Raw genomic sequence first — 23,202 nt, 5'->3', positions numbered from 1 at the left:
AGTGAGTTAAGTGCATACCGAAGTTTCAAAGCAGCCTTTACAGGTGATGAGGAAGAATAATTTAAATTGAAATGTCAGAAGTGGCACCGACGTCAAAAGCAACATTGAAAAGAGAACGAAATAGCAGGCAGCTGGAGACAAGGCGTTACAAAGAGCCGGAGCTGGGGTACTGTTGAGGGCGTGGGCAGACTATGGGGTATGCTAACAAATAATAGGCTAAGCAAGCTCACATACGGTTAATGATGATAACACAGCTCTTACGGCATCATTGGTAAAACAAGTAAGACGAATACAAAGCAGTCAGTCAACATGTGAAAGGAGGTGAATTGGACCACTGAGGACCACTGAGATAAGTGGATATAAAGAGGAGAAAATAATGGTTGGCTAATTCAATTTCGTTGCAAAGAATATCTTGGCGTTGGATTGATAGGAATGGATTCGTGTTAAGTTAGTGGGGTGTGAAGCGGCACCCGATGATAGAATTTTGTATCTTCATTAGGCTTGCACACTTAAGGTTGAACTGCAGTAGTCGTTCGTTTTAATTCGTTTATATCTGGAGCTCATAAAAGACGGAATAGATTAATTAAAGAGGGGAGGCCAGTTTTACTAACATTCATTATGAGTTTGAGCACTAACCGAATGGATGTATCTGTACGTGTTAGATTTAAAACCCAGAAGAATTTAAGAAATTTGAACTTGAGAGCTATAGTAGGTGCTCAAGGAACTGCAAGGCTGTTTTTTGATGCTGTAAGCCTCTTAAGTATCAACTGGGGTATGCACACTGTAATAGTTAGATAAGTGCCGCTGTTTGCGGGGCTTCTGGGAAATAAAGTCCCGCCTGTCTTGAAAAAGTAGGAACTTGAAAAGTACCACAAATCAAACTAGGTAGAGTTTTCCCAACAGTAAAACCAAACCCTTCAAATTGGCACTGGACTAATGGCCTTTTTGGGAAAAAGCAGTTAAATAGGAAATTGGATCACTTGTAAATTTCAAATCATTGGGTATCGATGCCATTAATCCAGGGATATCAACTAATGCATCACCTTCCCAAGAGCATGAGAGACAGCTACATAACTACGGTGTGAAAAAAGCACAGGTTGTGTTTATACCCAAAATAGGAAAAGGGGAATACCCTAAAGCAAAATATTTCACACTAAGATATCTAATCTTAGTTGACTTGAGGGCAATAGGAAAGATAATAGACTACGGAATTAGGTGAGCTGCTCTCAAAATCAAGCCTCTACATTCTAGCGTGCCTAGAGAGGTCACACGCTCACGGGTGGGTGATCCTATACTTTGAATCGGCTATCAACCGGAAATCAGAAAGCGTGCGAATTCATAAAAATAGTAGCTCTGCACTGTTCCTAACTGATAAGAGAAGTTCAGAGTACAATAAGTACTTAGCGGTAATCATTGACACAAATTTACAAACATATAGCAAGCAAACTATGAGCTGCAACCCAGTTTAAGCTGGTAATCTTTGAGAAAAGGTACAAGATACAATTGGGAGAGAAGGCAACGTGGAATGCCGCTCACACAAGATCATATGGCACACAGGTGGCTCGAAGATACCATAGGGAATTTTAGCCGGGAGCCACGTACTCAGAGCAAAACTATCCGTGGCTTTGAAAATATATATACACTTAACGACTGTAGGAAAATGAAAAAAAAGAAAAAGAGACAGAGGAGGAGGTACAGTACAGGAAAGATAGAAGGAGACAGAGGAAAGGCTTAGGCAGAAGATAAGAAGAAAGAGAAGGAGGAGAGATCAGCAATAAAGTAAACCTTTTAAAAGGGAAGTAAATTTTCGGGCAGGACGGCTACTGTCGCGTATGGTACTATCGTACAGAAATGCTTGTTAAAATATTGTAACGATTTTAGTGCAAATCCTCTTATTTGCAACCTTCTACTAACGTTCGAATCACTAAACTGTTGAATAAATAACTCCACTATTAAATAATGTAAAATGACCTTTATTAGACTACTTGAAAATAACACTTATACTTCGCTACTGATTGCTTGCTTAAATCAAACTGACTTGTCGTACTTCAACTGTAGCTGCTTTTATACTGTTTGATTTCCTCGTTGACATATTTCTAGGCGCTTCTATTTCTAAAATTTACTAGTTATTTAGCAGCTATAATGCGGGAAAGGCAGCCGCGGCCCGGTCGTTGGTCAGACTTCGTGATGTGGGTTGTGGGCTTTTCGACTTTATCCCGGACAGGACGGACTATTGTATGCCGATGACCGCTCCCTACGCAACCTTCACCCCAGTCGTTCCCCCGAGGGAGGAGTGGAGAAGAGGAATTATCTGGGGCATGGGACCGGTTAAATTGTTCACGGATGGGTCTCAGTTGGACGGAAAGGTTGGCGGGGGGGTCTTTTGTCAAGAGTTAAATGTAAGCCGTAAGTTTAAGTTGGCTGATCACTGCAGTGTATTCCAAGCGGAAGTTGCTGCGATTAGGGATGCGGTGGATGGAATGCTATCCAGTGCAACCACGGTTAGGGAATTTAACATCTACTCTGACAGCCAAGCGGCTATCAAGGCCTTGAGCTCAACTACAGTGCGATCGAGGGTGGTCTGGGAGTGCTTGACCTCGCTTGCGATTGCATCGAATTATTTTACAATTAAGATTATCTGGGTTCCGGGCGATAGTGATATCCCGGGTAACTGTCAAGCGGATCTCTTAGCCCACATCGGTACAACTGAACCGGATGAAGAGGGCTGTAGGGATTTCGGGATTTCGCTGGCCACCAGTGGATTGCTCCTCCATAGCTGGGCCTCGAGTCAGCTCAGCAAACGTTGGGTGGACACCACGTCTTGCAGGGTAGCAAGATCTTTCTGGCCGAAAGTGGATGGCAGGAGGTCTGCTGAAAAAATTGGGTTCACTAAGGCTCACCTATCAATGGTCATTGACAGGGCACTGTTCGATGGGTATCCATGCGGTACATCTCAATATACTGGAAACTCCATCCTGCTGCAGCTGTATGGAGGACGATGAGGTGGAATCACCAAATCACTTTATGCTTGATTGCCCAGCTTTTGCCAGAACTAGGCGAAAGTACTTCGGTCGCGACTCACTTGGATCTCTCGAGGATTTATCCGATTCACCCTTCGTGTTGTCCAAGTGAGCTATCCTTATCAGGGCAGCTACCACCTAACCTAACCTAACCTAGCATCTATAAATTTCTCAGCTATAATTACAGATGCACGATTTTATAGTTTCTCTCATAGCCCATGCGCGTGTATATGTGAGTGATACTTGCGCAAATTATTGCATACTTTTGGGAGTATCTCAGATATATGCATGTGTTTGTGCGTTACTCTCCGCTGCTTGTATGGACATATGCCTAGACATAATGATTGATTTATTGATGTGCATACAAGTCACTGCTTAGTGTTGGCTTAGAGATGATAGTATCCCTTAGTGTTGCTAATATTCGTCACAATATTATGAACTTTTGTGACCATCCCGTCCTAACTTTTTGTGTAAAAATTGTTGCTTTTCAAATGTAAAACACAGAGTTGGAAATTATCAGCCTACGACTTGCTTTGCCATTTGAAAATGTGTCCATTTATATAAATATGGCAGTGAGGACGGCGCATGCAGCTGCTCGTTATAAAGAGTACTGTTTTTGTTGTTGCATGAAATGGGTCAATCACTGCAACGTTACGACCAACAACTGTCATACTATTAGTACATAAAGAAAATATACAAAATGAATGATTCAGTTCGAAGTCATGCAAAACAATTTCGCCAATGTTAACCTACATTTGGTCGCCTACATAAGATGGACATACACACGTACTGAGTATATGTGGCTATATGAGCGGCCCAATTTGTAAAATGTTTTGTATTTGATTTGTGTCCTTGTTTCTCATGCAATATCCGCAATGTTTTGTTGAGCATCCCAAATTGTGCTTAAGTTTGAGTGGGCATGAACGCAAGCGCTCATATTCGAATGAGCTTTAAATTTAATTTTCTATGTGTCAGCTGACACCAAAGTCTACCATGGACAGTATAAAGTAAATCAATTGGTTCCAAAGCATAAACGTTCACATATTCACAGAGATATTAAATAATTTTGTTGTTTACTCTGGCCTCCTCCCTTGGTATGTATGGCAAGACCGAAATGGTTGAGTTTATTTAGTTACATACTTAGAAACATATTCATTATGTTCTACCATGAGCATTTCGTGCATTTAAGTAGCGTTCTAGTGCTATTCGTGTTGTTATTTGTGTTGCGAAACTGCAATTGCTGTTGCTCCAATTTAACAAACACAAATCGACTTCATATCCTTTAGCTACAAATGGTAAAATTTACCTGTTTGCTCGTTGTTGTATTTGTGGTTTATGCGAAGGAGCTGTGTTTCCAACTAATGCATACCCTTTTCGAAAACATATGAAAATTGTTCTTCATCAGTAATCTAATAAACCAAACCTACACCACGAAAGCTCCTATCATAAGAAGCGCATAAGGATCCAGATAAACTCATTAATTAGGAAGAGGGCTGAATCTGCTACCTAATAAATGTTAAACTCTGCCAGTTATCTTTAAAGCAAAAACACAGAGGCGGTAAGTTGATACCTCCCTCCTTAACTGATTTTATGGCCTCACATAGACGCTATTGCAGCCGATCCAATTTGTAAATATCGCCGTAGCTGGTGACGTTGGTCATCAACCAAATGCTTAGAAGGTTCGGCACGTTACCAGTCAAACTCACGGCACGTGCAAATGCCTGACAAAAATTAGATCTCTGATAGATCAGCCGCTTTTGGAGATGCATGTCTGGGAATTCGAGGTGGGGTTAGTCGCAAACGAGGAAAAGTTGGATCTCAATTTTTTTGAAATTCGGGCAGGACGTCTGTTTTCTCAGCTCTGAACGTATCCTAAGGCCTGTGATCTTACGATACCACAGAACTTTATATATCCTATAATGTTAACTATCTGTAAGCCACTCTTAAGCCATCAGCTATAAAAGAATTCATCAAATAGTTATTTTCAAAAAACAAATGCTTTATAATAACCCCCAGCAGCCAAGCTGCAATCAGACAACTTCAGATATGCAACATCTCCTACAGGGTGATTGATCAAAGGATGCAAACAAGAGCTGCCTGAGTCAGCCAAGCTTAGCTAAACAGTGAAGGTATATGACCACAGATACAGGAGTGTACCTGGAAAGTATGCAGCGGCCGACCTTTTCAGAAAAGCCATGTAGTAGCCTCCTTTGTCTACTAGTAATTACTGGCTTATGATGATTTTCTTTTCATAGTCGAACGCCAGAGTGCACTCAATTGCAAGGTGACTAGGATTATCTAAAAATAAAATACTTGGCGCGATTTACCAACGAGAATGTTTAGGCCGAGTTTCTCTTCAAATTCCGACGTGCTTCTTTTCAATTTTTCCTATAAAGTGGCGGAATGGGACCTACAGGTTTTATGCTGATTCCAACGGCAGCTGGAAGGCAGATGAATTGGGACTGGGAAGCTTTTCATGGCAGAAATACAGTCGGAGTATTTTTGCCAGATCACTGCCGATGGGCGATCCTGCTTAGAAAAGCTTTTCTCTAATTTGATAATTTAGAGCTACGCTCATGATTCGCTATGAGCTTGCAGTTATCCCACGAATTGCGGAGACGAGACGGTTCATTTTTAAGGAACTCTGAGGTAAATCTAAAAGAAGAATAATTGAAGCTCACATCAGGGGCTTAAGAAGAGTTCAGTATGTCTCGTATATTACTTTAGCTGCGACTACCCAGCTTAAAAAATACAAATCGGGCAAGTTTTGCCAAGTATACTCCAACGGTGAATTACCGTAACAAATGAAGAGTTGAAGTATAATAAGAGCATAAACTTTCATTAAAGAATCAAAATTATTAATAGCGCCCAATTAATATTCTGAAAGTACCAACTAAACTTCCAGCAAAATTACAGTCAGGTGGCAAATATGTTGTATACTTTTAGGCACGGTCATTACTTAGTAATTTCAAACCTTAAAGAGATATATATGTACTAAAACTAAAATTGTAAGTAAACATTCACCTGTTGTTGCAACTTTTCCTGCGCTTCCTTCTGCTGTTCGGGATCCATAAAGTACAACTCCTCCGTTGAGCTCCGCAACTCTAGGGCGCCTTCTTCGCCAAAAGCCACGCCAATTGTTTCCTGTAGGGTGCCAGTGCCAACCTTCATTTGATTATCATTTTTATTGCAAACAATTTTTTCAACAAAATCAAAAGTAACAACAATTTTGAAAAGCAAAATCGACAAATAGCGAATACGAAACCAAGGATTTATTTTTGTTCAATTTAATGGCATTATTTATTTTATTTAAAGCGCAGTCAACCCAAAAAAATTTGCAACAAATTCAGGAGGGCAAAATGATAGGGTGGCACAACGAACAACAACAACATGAATAGCCAAACATATACCAATTTGCGTACAAAGAAATAAGGCGTGATAAAGATATGTACAAGAATATAGACAATATAAAAAGGATGAATAAAATAGAAACAATGTGAAAATGATGAAAGGGAGAAAGGGCAAGAAGAGAAGAGAAAAGCAAAGAAAAATTTACTCGTCATGTGTCAGTGTGGAAAGTTTATTTATATGTACAGATGTATGTGTGCATGTGGCAACACGTGTTTGTATGCATTAGGGTGTTTGATTGTTCGACTTTTTTCAAGAGTCGGTTTTTAAGTTATTTGGAAAAAAATTTATAGTTCGTGAAACTTTTAAAACACGAAAATGACAACCATCAAAGCATCGCAATATCACTTTAATTGAAAATGTTAAACTTCAAATACTGTCTGACCAATTTTTAATAGGCACCCTTATAAAAGGGCCGATTAAATATATATTCGTTCAAGCGAGAGCTTCCCGATTTTTTTTTCCACAAAAACAATCCAATTCATTTTCTAAACTATTCTCATTTCGTTTTACGTTTTTTAGATATCTAAACTGGGGCGGCCACCGTGGTCCAGGGTTCAAGTCCCGGACAAAGCAACATTGAAAATTAAGAAAACAGTTTTTATACCCAGCTGTGCTTGTACATAGGGTATTATAACTTTGATTGGGGAACGGTTGGTTGTACAGGTATAAGAGAATCGTGATAGATATAGACTTCCATATATCAAAATCATCAGTATCGAAAACAAATGTGATTAAGACATGTCCGTCTGTCTGTCCGTCCGTCCGTTCACACGATAACTTGAGCATTTATTGAGATATCTTCACCAAATTTGGTATACGGGCTTATCTGGACTCAGAATAGATTGGTATTGAAAATGAGCGAAATGTGACGATAACCACGCACACTTTTTCGATATCTGAAAATTTAGAAAAATGAGATAACTCAAAAACGAATACCGCTTAGCTAATGAAATTTGGTATGTGGATTGTTTTTATGACGCAAAACGTAAATTCCAAAAAAATTTTTAAATATACCACCCACATTTAAAAGAAGAAAATTTGGAAGTTCAGCAAGCCGTTAAAGATATCATTGAAATTTGACAGATACACTATTCTTATATGGACTGAGTGAAGACAATCAATATCGGTTAAAGACCACGCCCATTTTTCCTAAAGGTCTAGCCTTAACAAAGTTTGCATTAACTCTATGGTATTTAACTACATTTGACTGATATTCTACCTCATCAGTGGTATGGTTTAGCTAAGAACGAAACTTAAACAAAATTTGGAAATTGGGCGTAACCCGCCCCTTTTTTGCTACTCTTTCCAAAACACTTTTAATGCCATAAGTCGAACAAAAATCGTCCAAAAAGCTCGGCTAATCGATTTTTAAAAAAGTTAGTAAAAAATATGCCCCATTTATGCAAAAACCGGATCGAAATAAATCTTACCAATCAACCTAGTATGCCTACACACATATATGTCTGTATGTATTTGTTGATTCATTTATTCACGTACGAGTAGCAAGCATAAAAGATTTAAGCACGCTCTCGTGAGTATGTATTCACGTATTTATCATTCAGCGTGCGATTGTGTGCGTGCATATATTAACTTTATTATAATAGCAACAACAACAAAAGCAATTTACTAATCCCAAGCGACATTTCGAATTTATCAGCAGCGCTTTGACAGATGTTTGACAGTTCAAAAGGGCAAATACGGTGCACAGGGCGGAAGGGGAAGACAAGGGCGCCAAAAAAATAGCGAATCAGTAAAGCAGGAAAATGCGAAGAGCAATTAGTAACAACGATTAGGCATGCAAATGTGCTTGAGGAGAGCCAGGGTCACTGTTGCATATGTATGGTTGAATCAGTGTGAGTAATTAAGGATGTATGTATGTATTTACGAGTGAGTGAGAAAAAATGGATCGACGGATGAGGCATTAGGGAAAGTAATGTGCCAGCTTTAAAAAGTTTCGTAAGTAAATTAAATTAATTCAATTAGAGTCGATAGTCACATTTTTTAAATAAATTGGAAACTCGCTATCTTGCGTAAAATAGCCGCGAACTCCCTCTGCCAGTAAAATGTAAAATACTTCAAAGTCTCAAAAAATGTGCGGCAAAGTTGAGCTATTATTTTAAATCTTAAAAACACTGTCAAAGTTACTTCTACAACAGCCTTCCCTTAGCGGGTTAAGCAAATTTTCGTATCGAGCAGAATGTAGACAATATTCAATTTAACTTTTCATTTCCCTCTGTGAACCTCTCAAAATAATTCAATAAATGGAGCGCTGCAGCACTTTTACACAAGCACTTCCTCGTCTGCTGCGTCTCTAGCTCGTTGGTCCTTCATTTTCATGTCGGAGCTTTTACTTTTACTGCTCGCTTTTACGCTTCGTTACGACAACTTTTCATAACTGTAAAGTGCTGCTCCACAAATGACTTCCGTCCAAGTGGTTCGTGCACTTGCAACTTTCTATTAATTTTATAAAATTCCTCGCAGCACAGCAACAACAAACTCACTAAGTAAATTTAGAGTATTACAAAAAAATGTAGATCGTAAATTATTGTTCATCTGTTTTGTTCGTCTTGTATTGTGTTGTTGTATAAAGTTTAAGTGTGGTCTCAAAGCTTCAGCAACAGGCACTAGAAACACTCAAACTCTTACACACTCGCACCGCCTCTTCTAATAGAAATTCTGCATCTACGCCCTCCTGCATTTGTATTGCAATGCTGCGGCTTGGGCGGCAGAGTTGTAGGTTGTGGCTTCACTACGCCATGCAACAACAATGCTGCAGGATTTTTCTCATTAATGCCAACAAAACATAGAAAACCATTTTCGGCAAACAATTGCTGATGGTAGAGCCAGGCACAACCTGCAACAAGCGGAGATAGGGACGTACTGTTTAAGACACAACAAGTTGCAGTAGCTTTCTTACCATACAAAAGAAGCAACTTCAACTTGCCACCAACAACTCAACAAGGACTTAAACATAATAGCTAACAGACAGCAATAACAACTCATCATCCTGTCTTTCCCACATTACGGATGTTTGGTTTGTTGTTACTTGTTCCGTTAGTTTTAATTTTCATTTATATTTTCTCTACTTTTTTTTTGCTTTATCTGTTTTTGTTCCTACTTGTGTATGCTATGTTTCTAATTATATTCTGGGGTTTAGAAACTATAAGTTATGGACCTAAATATTTTAAATAGGTCGATTGATTTGTTGTTGCAGCTGTAAAAGTTACATAGAAAAATTATAACTCATCAGAGCGATTTATGATTCAAATGAACACAAAGCGCCAAAATGTCGTGAATTCACAGCGGGGGGCAAATTTCTAGCCCCGAGCGCTTCTCTAGAAAAGTTTTTGTCAGTGAAACAATAAGAACAGCGTCAGCCACAATACTTGACGGCTCTAGGGATACGTTTTAGAAAAGTTTCAGACGAGTTTTTTGAACTTTGGATGCAGCCGCCAGACCTGAAGGAAGAAAGAAGATGAGCGATCTCACAAAGCAATCTGTTTGGTTCACTGCCATTAAGCTTTTAATGGTTGCGCTTTTTATCACTAATGGAATTTGAAATTAGGGGCGGAGTTATGCAAATCACTTTGAAATTATGCTTGTAAGTAGGATTCCTTTCAAACTGCCTACCGAACGGCAGAATCTTCTTTTACTTATATATTTAAATACCGCTAAATAATCTAACTGTTTTGGCCGTCGAACAACATACGCCAATCACATATTTTCTGCGTTACTCGGCGCCAATTGGAAACGCCGTTGAAAGCAAATCGTTTTCAGTTTCGTCCTTCCAACGAAGTGAGGCCTACTCTTGGTTATTGCTATTCGTACCTTATCACAATCGGGTGGGGAAACATCAATTCGTCTTCGATTGTGGGTTCGGGCTCATCATTTTCCCTGGATACACCCTTTGCTGCCTCATTTAATTTTTTAACGGGCAGATATTTGATCTCTTCATAATCCGAGCACTCTCTGGACATCGTTTATTATATCGCCATTTTCGTTCTAACCTCAATTTTTCCTGCGTTTGATAAAAAATACAGAAATAACGCAACTGTTCTTTGGACTGACGTCTTTCTGCCTATGATTTATTTATTTATTCCTAAAAATATGTCCCATGTTGCTTTTCACAACACACTAGCGTTCACACACTCTTTTCGTAGCGTTCGATCACACCGTTGTGCTGTAAAGAGAGTTGATCGCAACGCGAGATTGTGGACTTTAAGGGACGAACTGCGAAGTCATTTTCAGTCTGTTGTGATTTCAGCTTTTCTGTTTAACTCGCGTTGTTCTGTGTATTATTGGTGGGCGCAGATATATTACCCGAGTCGATGTTGAGACCTCGCTCGACTCTTCTCCTTGTAGCAATAAGGAGACTCCCGGAAGGTTTTAGGGAGTTTTATCGATATTGACGGTCCCTTTCTGGATATTGATCCGGTACGTTCCGGAAAGTCGCATCATTAAGGTACTGCAACTGCTACTACGACAACTGTTGAGTCGAATCGTCCGCACTTCTGTAATAATGAATGCATGCCGTGCGTCTAATCGATTTGGCTGCGTGCTTTTTAATCGGGGTACAGCTGTTTTTGTTGTTGTATTAACGATAAAGACAATCCCCGAAAGCTTTGGGAGTGTTATCGATGTTGATGGTCCTTTTCCGGATATAGATCCGGTACGTTCCGGTAACAAAGCACTATTAAGGTACTAGCCGGACCATCTCGGGAACGATTTGTATGACCACATTAAATCTTCTAGGCCAACCCCCCCTCCCCACGCCCTACTTTCATGAGTAACTTGGGGTCGCCAGAGCGCTTGCCTGCACTCTTCACACATTTTCATTTCGTAACCACATTTTAAATTTCTTGTCTCTGTTTTTACACAGATTTTGTTATAAAAATTCTTTGAAATCGCAACTTAAGTGCACTTTGTGATGGTGCTCACACCAAGTTGGCCTGCTTTCTTTTATTTTCCCACAAAACTTTACACTGATTTTCATTGTTGTTGTCCCACATTCCGAGCTGAACTCATTAACCCATAAAAGTCAAGAGACGAATAGAAGGACAGACGTATGAATGGGAGGCAGAAGTGTGGGAGAAAAAAAAAGCCTAAATAGAAAAAACAGTACAATTTACTTTAAAGACATAAATGAGTAAAACTAAGTACAACAACAACTGCAACAATAATAACCAGAATATCCATTAAATAATGTTGGCAGGTAAAAAGTGTTAAAAAAAAGTGCCGTTAGAGTGTTAGTGAAATGTGAACGAACAATGACGACAGCAACAGGAAATAAATTCAATAATCTCAGTTAGACATGAATGAGCGTGTTCTCGTAGTTGTTGTTATTAGATTTGTATTGTATGTTAAAGTGCTGTGATTCGATTGATTGAAGGGTTGGTGTGCACAGAAATGACTTTAATTGTTGCAAGCAGAAGAAAAAGATGCCGAAGCGAACAAAAATCGCATACCAACATTTACACACTGCCCCGCCCCGTACACGAGGCATGGAAATGAAATACATATAACGGAAATATACAAGCATTTGTGTAAGTTATTATGTAGCTCTAGATATGCCTAGAAATGCGCCTTCGTTCAATGTGCATTGTGCAGTTTTTACTTAAAGTTGGCAGCTGCTTTACAGACTACGCACACACAAAACGACAGATACACGCACACACACACACAAGCACATTCGTGCACATTTATAAATCATAATTCTTGCATTATCATCACCTGTTCAAACACATTTTCCGGACTACTTTCCCGACTATCCGCTTCGTGATGCGACGACGATGAAGCGCGACTCAGTTCAATGCGCGGCGTTGATGGTGCGGTGAGTGTAGTGGCTCCCTTAAACGTGGCACTCACACCTGTCAACATAACCTGCTGATTCGGGGCTTGTGGCGTCTGACCAGCATGCTCGTCGCCATCCAAATTTGTTGTTGTGGCAGTGTTAGCGTTAGTCATCTTCAACGGAGATGGGCGTTTTGTATTGTTACCATCGTATTTGGACTTGCTGCCCGTTGTGGTGGTGGTGGTAGCGGCGTTGCTTTCCGATTTCGTTATGGCGATGATGGGTTGTTGTTGTTGAGAATTTCTTGATATTGTTGCCTTTGTAATGAGCTCGTGTGGCTCCATCTAAATGAAAGAAATGTGGATGATAATTTAAGAAAATTGTATAAAGGCAGCAAAAAAGTACAGAAACAAAAGTCTGTAGATGTGTGTAAATGTATTCGAATGAGTCGATAAATTGAGATAAACTATTTTAAGAGTACATAATAAATGTTAGCGATTGCATTTTTGATGTGCTAATGGCAACAACTCAGTTTCGAATCAAAGCATGATGAAGTGATAAACTCGATTTTCGACGGAATTTAAGTCACTTATCAAAGCATTATAGTAATAAAATTAAATCGAAAGAAGAAGATTTATGTTTCTTTGAAATGGCCTAAGGACATGGCTTTTATGGCTTGGATGAAGCGGAACGCTTGTCGTGGAGGCACAACTTAAATTCATATACTTTGAGATCTAAAAATCGCACTTAGCCATAATTGATTCAAATTTTCCTTAAAAATCCGTGCGGGGTCGACTCATATTATATCCCTGACGACGACTAATTGATAATAAATTAGTAATTCTCTAGCCTAGGCTGGAAGAGAAAGTCACACCAGCTTTTACAACAACAATGAATTAGATACACAAAAAGACAAAGAAACAGAGCTGACAATGTATGAAGAAATTGGCCAGTCGAGCTTATGTTATGCGTTACCAATATGGGTACACTGGAGAAAATTGCAGGTCACTCAAAACTATCACGGGATTTTCCATATAACATCTGAACTACACTGATGTGATACAATCCAAGTAATAGTTCTAAAGCGGAATATCCCAGCATACAACTGCTTTATGTAGTTGCGCCCCCAAACCTTGGATTACCGTTGGGGGACTTTCATGAAAATTTATTGAGCGATCGCCCCTATTGAGCAATTTAAAGCATGGTTACGACAGCAGCGTCACAGACCTCACTGCATTTTTTTTTTTAGTTTCGAGAAAACAAGAATTATATCAATAGAATAATATTTCTCCCTTTGTTAATTGAATGTGAATCTTAGTACAAAGGCGCACCATATTGGAATTCGGCCAAATAATGTCACCCTGTTCGCACTTTTTAGAGCCTCCAGAGGAAGCTATGCCATTACTACAATATCAGCATGTGCTTTCTATAAAATTGAGCGGACCATTTTCCTGTCGATTCGGCCTTTTCAGATAAGGATTGCAAAATTTCCTGTTCTTAGTGGTCAAACCGAAAAGCCGACTTGATTACTTTCAACTTCCCTTAAATTGGAAAAAAATAATTGATTAACCCCTTGAGTTGATTTAACTAGTTCCTTAATAGGGGCAGACGAATAATGATGGCTACGTAGATATAGTGTGAGCTAAGGCAGGGTATATTGGAGCACATGACTGTACGTAAGCGTCCTCCAACACAATTTGTCATCACTTTCAATAGAGTGGGAATATGTATGTATGTAGTAAGTGTATAAGTACTTTCTTCCCATTGAATTTCGTTATGAGCGTTTATTCCGGTGCTGTCAGCGCTCGACATTTTCCATCCTTGAATCAACTTTTATGTTACTCAAAGGAATGGGAATTATTTGATTAAATTTTATTTATAACAAATATAATATTTTTTCTCTTCGGTTGCGTTGAGCGAAGTTTTCATAATTAAATTGATTTCTATATCTAATGCCCTTCAAAACTTTTATAAAATTCGCAACTTGCCACAACAGAAACTTTGCAATTTCATTAAGCAGTAAAAACAAAGCAGCAACAAATTTTATTGCAAATCACTTACCGTATGGATATGACAGTTGTCCCCTACACACACTCGAGAGTGCAGTGTGGAATGCGTGTACATACCCTGCAGCTAAAAAGACTCTTTATCCATGAAAATATACAACTGGCAAAAAGGCTAAGTCTAATTCATTAGCCAATTGCCTTATTTCATTGAAGCAACCAGTATTTTTAAAACAAGGATGCTCTATGATATGAAGTTGTCATAAAAACACATTCTAGTTTAATTATGATAAGCAAAAACGGCTCTTTGTTCGAGATCTACCTTCGGATGCAAGAAAATTAAAGAGCAAATGTATATTTGGTTTGTTCGAACTTCGTACACATTTCTTACAAGTGTAGTACAAGTTTTCCGTTGTAGACCATTTAGAGATGATAAAGATGTAAATCGATTACATTCAGGAAACTCTAGTCTTAAACTGATGTTTGTCGACTTTTTTGATCTTTGACTACGGTCGTGTGAAACTTATACCACCTAAGCCTCCTACCTTCAAAATATTCTGGTAAGTCCCCAGTTGTTCGCATTACAATTTGACCAAAATTGTATCTACCAATGGAATTTTGTTTAGCGTGAACCATAACCACAAGTCGATGGCTGAGCAGAAGATCACCCTGTCCCGACTACCGATTCCAATATGTGTTATCTCCAACTTAGCTCACATTGAAATTAAAGTGTGGACTGCTTGCCTCCATCAATACCATCGTCATAACTTCCAATCGGTCCTTTCACTTACATGCAAACTTAGCATTATGGAAAAAGCGCCTAAAATTATGCACCAAAATATTTATAATTGACGTCAGTGACGTCTGGCCTTCCAAAACACTGCTCTCAAAATCGCTACGGGTTGTCTTCTTATGTCCCCAAAACACCACCTACACAGTGAGGCGAAAGTACTTCCCATTAGGGAGAGATGTGACATGCTGAACAAACGGTTTCTGTTAAATACCCAAAAGCCTGGGCATCCGAACAGACATCTGAATGAATAGGCCTGCAGGGGCTGAAGAAGTCATCTCCGAATGTCATCAGCGAATGTTGGTATTTGGGTACAGGTTCTCATTGATATCCACAAAAAGGCATACTTTTCTGCGCACTTGATATTGTTTTAGAGATTTAAGGCGATAGAGTTTTAGCATATCGACAGCAGGAATTTGGGGGCTGGTTTGGGCTTTGCTTGTAAATTCATGTCAAAATCTGGGCTAACGGTAATCACTATAAGGCGATACATAATTTAGAGGAATTGAACTGTCAAAGCTTTAAAACCTGCAATGTTTTGTTGAAAAAATCAAAAAAGGAGATAGCTAGGTGATGTATATTTGAACGATTTTCCGTCATCCCTTGTCAAATTTGGTTTCGAGACAAACAGGTTTCGGCGTTGTGCCATCATCAGTGTCGATTTTCGTTCTGATCTGTTGCTGTCGTTTGTCCTCGACCACCCTCGGTTCTGAATGAGCACATAAATAAGTATACACAAGCATCAAATTTGACAATACCTACTCATATACCTACGAACAATAAATACAGGACAAACGACAACAACAGATCAGAACGAAAATCGACACTGATGATGGCACAACGCCGAAACCTGTTTGTCTCGAAACCAAATTTGACAAGGTATGACGGAAAGTTGTTCCAATATACATCATTTATCCACCCTGTCGGAAAATCAACAACACAAAATAAGTCAGATGGCTAGGTGCTTTTCGATAAGTGCAGTGTATAATCAAATCTTGTAAAATGCTTAAACAGTTGGTCCCCATTAAAAGAAAATCCTAAATACGGAAGATTGTCAATAATCATGGCAGTGCATATTTTTACGCTGAGTTGTATGCGTTGTTTTTGAGATCGGTTGAAGCATGTGTCTGCATAGAGCAATACTCCACATCCTTTATGCAGACCCCTGCTCTATAAGAGCGTCGAAAAAACGGTTGAAAACTTTGTACAAACTCCTTCACGTTAAGGATGGTTATGAAATCTCTTAAATACTGAAACAGTGAACATTATCCTTAGCAAAATTTAAGAAAAAAGCTAAGATTAATTTAGGCTACGAGGCATACAATTTCACAGAGTTTTACAACAGTGGATGATCTCACTTGCTACCCATTCTGTTACAAAGATCTCTTCATGAAAATATTTCACATGTTTGGCTTATTAGTTAGAAATCTTAAGAACCAGTATGAACCTGGCAAATGAAACTATCCGTAATATATTGGTGGCAAAATCCTTCTTTTTGAATCATGTCTCCTAGAGATCGTATCACAGCAAATGATTCAAGAATGGCCCTTTTCAGAATCCCGTTGGAAAATATACTGTTTTACTCAGGGGCCGAAACTGTTATTCCTTTCATAATATAATTCCTTGCAAAACTATTAATTTTGAACTTTTAATATATTTGGATCAAGATAAAAATTATTTTCGGATTTTTATTTTTTGAGTCCGATCGAACTAGTTAAACTCGGACTTTTAAAAATAAAAGTCCGGAAATAAAAGTTAAATTGTGACTTTTATTTTTTAAGGCCAAATAAAATTCCCGCTTGATAAGAAAGAAACGGCTTATCCGAAACAAACCATTTTTTTTTAATTCGCCAGACTTTTATTTTGGCCTTAAAAAATAAAAGTCCGGATTTAACTTTTATTTCCGGACTTTTATTTTTAAAAGTCCGAGTTTAACTAGTTCTATCGGACTAAAAAAATAAAAATACAGATTTTACTTTTATATGTGGACTTTTATAGAAAAAGTTCGAAAAATAAAAAGGATGCATGATTCGACATGATATTGCTATAGGGATACCTGAGAACTCAAACATTTTCACCTAGGACACTTTTTTTACCAAGAATTTTTCGACTCCGAAAAAAAAAATATTATTTTCCGTCCCTGGTTTTACTTGAAAATGTTTTGGGGTCAGGAAGAGCATCTTTTAGCTTCTACTGAGGTAAAGCATTCTTCAAACAAAATTTTGTATAGGGCGTTATTATATGTGACCCGGTCTATGGGGTCACATATTGTTTTCTGAGAGAGGGTATTTATGCTGACTTGTCCGTTAAAGGCCACTCACCACCCATCTCCATCTTCTAAATTCAATTTTTTGAAAGAGATAACCGGTTTCCGGAAAATTATTTTAGTTATTTTAACTAGATTTTTCCTCTTAACATGCGATAATGAAAGATCTCCTGATGTCTGCATTCAATCTGAGTAATATTTGCTTCTAGTTCGACTTTTGTTTTGCTGATTTGCATAAAATTATTCCATATTATATCTTTACCAATTAAGCTTATTGTCTCTTTTCAACCTTCTAATTATAGTAAAATCCACTGGGTATTATTAACAAGGAAACTGTGATTCCTGCTAAGCTCAAAGATCCCCACCATTAAGCCAAGTTAATGCGGAATGCAAATTCATCGTAAAAAGTAATAAATGAAATGCATGAAAGCAAGAACCCAAAATTCTCTCGATTTCATTACATTCATCCTTGATTAGTTTTTTCATTTTCATTCAAATTTTCTATGCTTCTAAATTTGCTAATGACTTGCTTGTTTCTAGGAATGATTATATGATTGTGTGCGTGCGTGTGCATGTACATGCGTACAACAGTTATATGTGCGTGTGTTTGTATAAATTTTTTATCACAAGTGCACACATTCTTGCACTTTAGCTCTTACTAAAAGCCTTGAATTAAATACTTTATATGTCAGCGCGCCTGGTGGAAAGGAAAGTGCATGCGCCTAAAATTAGGCACTCAAATACTTCACTAATTAAAATAAGCCAATACCAGTAGCAAGAGGAGTAATTAATTATAATCAAAAGTGTTTCCCATTTCAGGGTACACACACATTTTTTTCTGCTCAAGCACATTTTTGACACTCGAACTGTGCAGTTCACAAACACATGCACACAAATAGTTTTCGTAAGCGCACAGCACAACTTGAGGTCGCAAGTTAAAGCTCAATTAACTTTTCACTGCTTTCACATGCAAATCTTTACAACTTTTCTATTTCTTGTATGCAAGGTTATTGCTTTCATTCAATTTATATTGAATCTTCGATAAGTTACAGCAGCATTGCTGATGCGCCTCAAAGTAGGCAATATCTGTGACAAAAACAAAAAATGTATGCCAGTGCACATACCGTTTGCTGGGTAAGACGGCGACTGCGATAACGGCGGTGGCAGTGAAATAAACCACTGCCAGAGTGTAGCGTTACAGCGACAGCAAATATTTTAGCTGATTCACGCACGGACCGAACACCAACTGACAGCTAACAGATTTTGTAAGCAATGACAATGGATACGACTGCTTGTCTGGCGACTGGGCACGTGAGCTTTATTTAAAAAGCATGTATACTTTACGAATACATAGAGCTGCTAGTTAATAACAAGGCATGCAAAAGCTTTTGTGTAAACTCAAATGACAGCTGTCAGTTGGTATGTGCGCTATTACAGTCACAGCTGTTGGGGCGAGCTTTTCTTTTAGCACTTCAGAAACTTTAATTTGAGCTTTTTCAGCATTTTACAGAGACATTTTAAATACTGTGCCTAAAATAATGAGAGAGAGAGAATGAGCAACAAATAGATTTTGTTTTCATTTTTGTGCGTCAATCTACTCTCGAAATTGTTGTTATTCACATAATGTCCTTCATGTTATGCTCTTCCATTTTTTTTTTGTGTCAACCGAGTGCACGTGACTTTGAATTCAAGTGACATAGAGCACTGAGTGGCGCGTGTGAGTTTGCCTTAAAAATCGCCGATAGCTTGTTTACATTAAAAGTCAGTCACAGTTCACTTTGTAACGCAAATAATTTGCACTTGAGAGCGCAGACACGCCGGCGTCTACGCTGCGTGGATGGCAATTTGACAGTTTTGTGGATTTTTTGCTTGTAGATTTTTGCATTTTGAAAGAAAGCGTAAGTTTTGTTCGTTTTTTCAAAATTTTATTCGAAATTCAATAAAATCGCTTAACTCAATTAAATTGAAAAATCATTAAAATTTACTTACCATCATCTCACCATTGGTGTGAATACTTTTGTCGGCCATTTCCAGCAGCTGCGGTGCGCTGGGCGTCGTTGAACTCAACAGCGTCGCTGCCTCTATAATAGTTGTTGTTAAAGCAGAACTATTGCTAGCTATGGAGCTTGTGGTGCTGCTGCTCATTGCGGCATTGCTTGATGATACCGAATCCTCGAACGATTTCTCGAATGATGCAATCGGAGCGGCGCCAAGACGTTTTTGTTTGCGCACATCCATTTCGAGTTTGTGGTTTTAATTTGTGTTTGTTGTTATTATTTTTGCAAAGATTTGTGTGGCGCAAATAAGAGCATTGTCACCATAAATTCAACATTTTATACTTATTTAACAGCGCTATTGTGCAGAATAGCGTAAATATGCACGCCATGTAGTACGCGGCGTATGAGCAACATTTCGTATTTTACTTTTTATCTCTTTTGAGTTTACTTTTTGCCATCTCACAGCATTTTTATATACTTCTATTATCTTTTATTAAATTTTTAAGATTTAGTTGTTGTTTTGGCGTTATAAAAATAAAGTTAGTTTAGCTTTTTGTTGCATACAAGCTGACCTGAAGTCTGCTTACTAGGTGTGGACTCATGTGGAATGGATCTCGTTCTTCTCCCGTACATTCACAATATCTTAACATGAAGCTAAATGTCGAGATAAGCGTTGAGTACTCCAGCAGGTTAGGGGGCTTCGAATATAACCGCGGAAGGTATGTCTGTCGCAAGAGTCGTCTAAAACATCCAAATGACCCAAAGGGGTTGCCAGCGCAATTTATAGCTTCTCCAAACCAAATTCTGTTTCTTAAGCAGCAAAGGCTCTGGCGACCCCAAGTTCCATGGCTTAGACGGTTTAATCTAGTCGTATTAAATCGTTCCCGAGATGGTCGGGCCTGTACTTTAATTGTGCTTGCTACCGGAACGTACCGGATCTATGTATATCCGGCAAAGGACCATCAACATCGATTACACTCCCCAAAACCTTCGAGGAGTGTCTTTATCGTTAATACAACAAAAACAACAACAGAGCTTAGTATTTGGTTTTAATGTCGGATAAGGACGGAAATAGCAAATTATAACGTAACCCGATATTAAATCATTAAAAGAGGCCAAAACGTTCAGAGGTATCTTCAAAGTGCAAGACGCATTCAAAAAGACTTTCATGACTTTCTAAACATTGATCGAAATTCACGACTTCATAAAAAATATATACCAGCAGAACTTCACAGAGCTAAGCAACTTGCATTTACCAATCCAATTAAAGAATTCCATTCAGATTGGTAAACTTTTTTGTCCTTTATATATAGAACGGGGTATTGCAAAATAGTTTATTACTTCGTCTATGATAATATTAGGCTATTTATTTCGTAGTGAACCAGGACCTTGGAGTTCTGCTGACCACTTGTAGCCACTCGTTAGATAGGCGGAACTTGATTTAGCATAGCAGGTGCTGGATGGATACGATCTCTTGTGGGTGGTCAGATCCATATCTCAAGTGTTGAATTTCTTAAGTTTATGTTAGAACTGATCATTGTTACGATTGTTGATGATGCTGGCAACACTAGTGAATCAGTCGTGCTGCAGGAAATTGGAACAGGGAATTAAATCCCGAACAGGACCTATGGTTGAAGCGACCACATGAGGACGTTGATTTCTTTGTTAACCGAGCACGCTTACTTTCGTAAATATCTTCCCCAGAATAGGGAAGATTGAAAACACGAACTGCCTGCATTGTGGTAACATAGACGATTTACGTCACCCTTACCCAAAGTTATGCTAAATAGCGTTCCTAGTATGGAGAGCGTGTGCCGTGGTTGATTAGGTTTTAGTGGAAGGAAGTTCGACACTCGGAGAGTCGCGTATTGATGCATAAAGCAATTTCTCCTTCCACATAACTAAAAAAAAAAAATAAATGAAAATTTGGGAAAATTTGGGAAAAGGTAGGTCTTAAAGGCAACATTTGTAAAGGCTAAGATTTAGAATTTAGATCAAGTGATTTCAAACGGTAGCAGTTATGAACTCGGTTTCATTGATTGTGATTTTTACAAGAGTCTTTGCGTAAATTTTGTTGCTTAAAATCTACTGCTGGGAAGAGCCAAATGCTGCTTAATTTTGAGTACTGCGGAATAGAATCTTTCAAATATCGTGCAGCTTTAGAAGAAAAAGGTCAAGTTATATTGGTACGACATTTTGATGTAATAAACGGAGTGATCTGGCACTAAGAACTGAGGACGCCTATTAGCCGCGATGCGCAGATTTTAAGTGAAATAAAATGCGTCAGCGCTGAATTTCGATTTAATTTCTTTATATTTTCATAACTTATGGGATAAATTTAGTTATTTCAAAAATTACTTAGCATGTTGTTGTTGTTGTACATTTTCTAATTCTGCTGCTGCTCCTTTTTAAGCAATATTATTTGTAAATTACTATTACTTAAATAACGCATAGATTTCCTTTAAGCATGCAACATGTCATTGCCTTTGTTACAAACACATTTAAAAACCTGACCGCTCGCCTATGTGTGGGGGTGTGTGTGTTGTGCTTGTTTTCCTGTCAGTCACGCCTCTATGGAACCTTGTTGCTTTTGGGGTGCCTACTACTAAGTTGTAGAACTGCAAATATTTAAATACCCTTGAGGGCAATAAACTCGAGGTTATTACCAAAGTGAAACCAACAACAACAACAACATAATGCAGCAATGCAACAAGCCAAACAAAAGTCGCCATAATGGCATGCAACGGATGTGAAAACAAAAGTCATAAAAAACAATGGGCATATGTTAAATACAAACACACACACGCACACATATACGAACATACATGCAAATGCAATATTTGCTTATTAAAATAGTAATAAACAGCACGAGGGAATGTTGCTCGTTCTTCTTTGTTTTCTTTTTTTGACTTGGCGCTGCTTGTCTTTGGTTGTTTCGTTCAAAAACGTTTTTTTGTTCAACACAGAAATTTTTAACCACTGCTGTTGCTACAATAAATTCACATATACATACACACAGAAACAATGGGAAAAAATGGCATGACCCTTTCGAAAGACATTCAAGCGCATTTGTATGTAATGCGCCTTTATAACTCATTAAACTATAAAAGGACAGCAACAGGGGGTCCAGGCACGCCTTTTGGGTATTTTTATATAAATTTTTAAAGTGAAATGGTGCCAAGTCTTTTCAAGAGACACAATTTTACAGCAACAACGCACACTAGCTGAGAATACGACAAACATGAAACACAAATTTTTTTTGCAAACAAAGCTAACAAAAAGTTAAGATTGCCAAAAACATTGCTCCTAAAAGTTTGCTACAGTTTTAATGCAAGGAAAATTTGGCTCAGATGCGAAACTGTCACACTTGTGCTTTTAGGCATTGTTGTAATAGAGTTTAGGAATTGCATTATTTTATTATTACTGCAACCAGTTTTACATAACTTCGTTGTTTGTTTGTAAATTTTGTGCATACAGTTAGGCGCTGCAGACTTGCGAGTAAAAGCAAAGTGTGGTCAACGGAGCTGTCACAAGGCATAAAGTGAACCTCATGGCCGACTTACATAGGGTTGTTTTCCAGTTCTTGTCCTTCAAATGAGTTAAATTTTTGGTTTAGTTGCAGCGTTTCTACATAGTGAAGTGTAACATCAAGTGAAGCAAACAGCCAAGCTAGCTATTCTTAACATATGACATGCGATTTATGCAAAAAAAACATGTTTGGCGTGATTTATCTCCGAAGAGATTTAGGACGAGTTTCTCTTCCAATTGCGTCGTGCTACATTTAATTTTTCCTACAAATTTTTCTACAATTTACATCTTTTTCAACCCAATTGTAAACCTCACCTTCCCGTGGTGGATCCTGTTTCTTTAGCAGCATAACTAGAGTGTGGGGAACGGGATGACCTAGAAGATTCAATCTGGTTA

The 23,202-nt window shown here is 38.3% G+C and overlaps 1 protein-coding gene across 2 annotated transcripts in view; it reads right to left on the bottom strand.

Moving 5' to 3' along the window:
* Nucleotides 1-23,202, bottom strand: part of LOC137247532 (serine-rich adhesin for platelets) — a 41,476-nt gene that overhangs the window by 5,461 nt on the left and 12,813 nt on the right. The window contains exons 2-4 of one of the 2 annotated variants that reach the window (XM_067778520.1): nucleotides 19,271-19,765; nucleotides 12,162-12,566; nucleotides 6,045-6,185 (exon numbers count right to left, since the gene is read on the bottom strand). In XM_067778520.1, the coding sequence (XP_067634621.1) occupies nucleotides 6,045-6,185; nucleotides 12,162-12,566; nucleotides 19,271-19,519 (795 nt within the window). In that variant the 5' untranslated portion in view covers nucleotides 19,520-19,765. Of the gene's footprint in view, nucleotides 1-6,044; nucleotides 6,186-12,161; nucleotides 12,567-19,270; nucleotides 19,909-23,202 lie in introns of those variants that run through there. The other variant, XM_067778519.1, reaches the window with a different exon arrangement.

Source organism: Eurosta solidaginis, chromosome 4, assembly GCF_040869045.1.
Source record: "Eurosta solidaginis isolate ZX-2024a chromosome 4, ASM4086904v1, whole genome shotgun sequence".
NCBI classification, from domain to species: domain Eukaryota; kingdom Metazoa; phylum Arthropoda; class Insecta; order Diptera; family Tephritidae; genus Eurosta; species Eurosta solidaginis.
The sequence above is the reverse complement of the archived record's forward strand: the minus strand, read 5'-3'. Positions and strand labels throughout refer to the sequence as shown.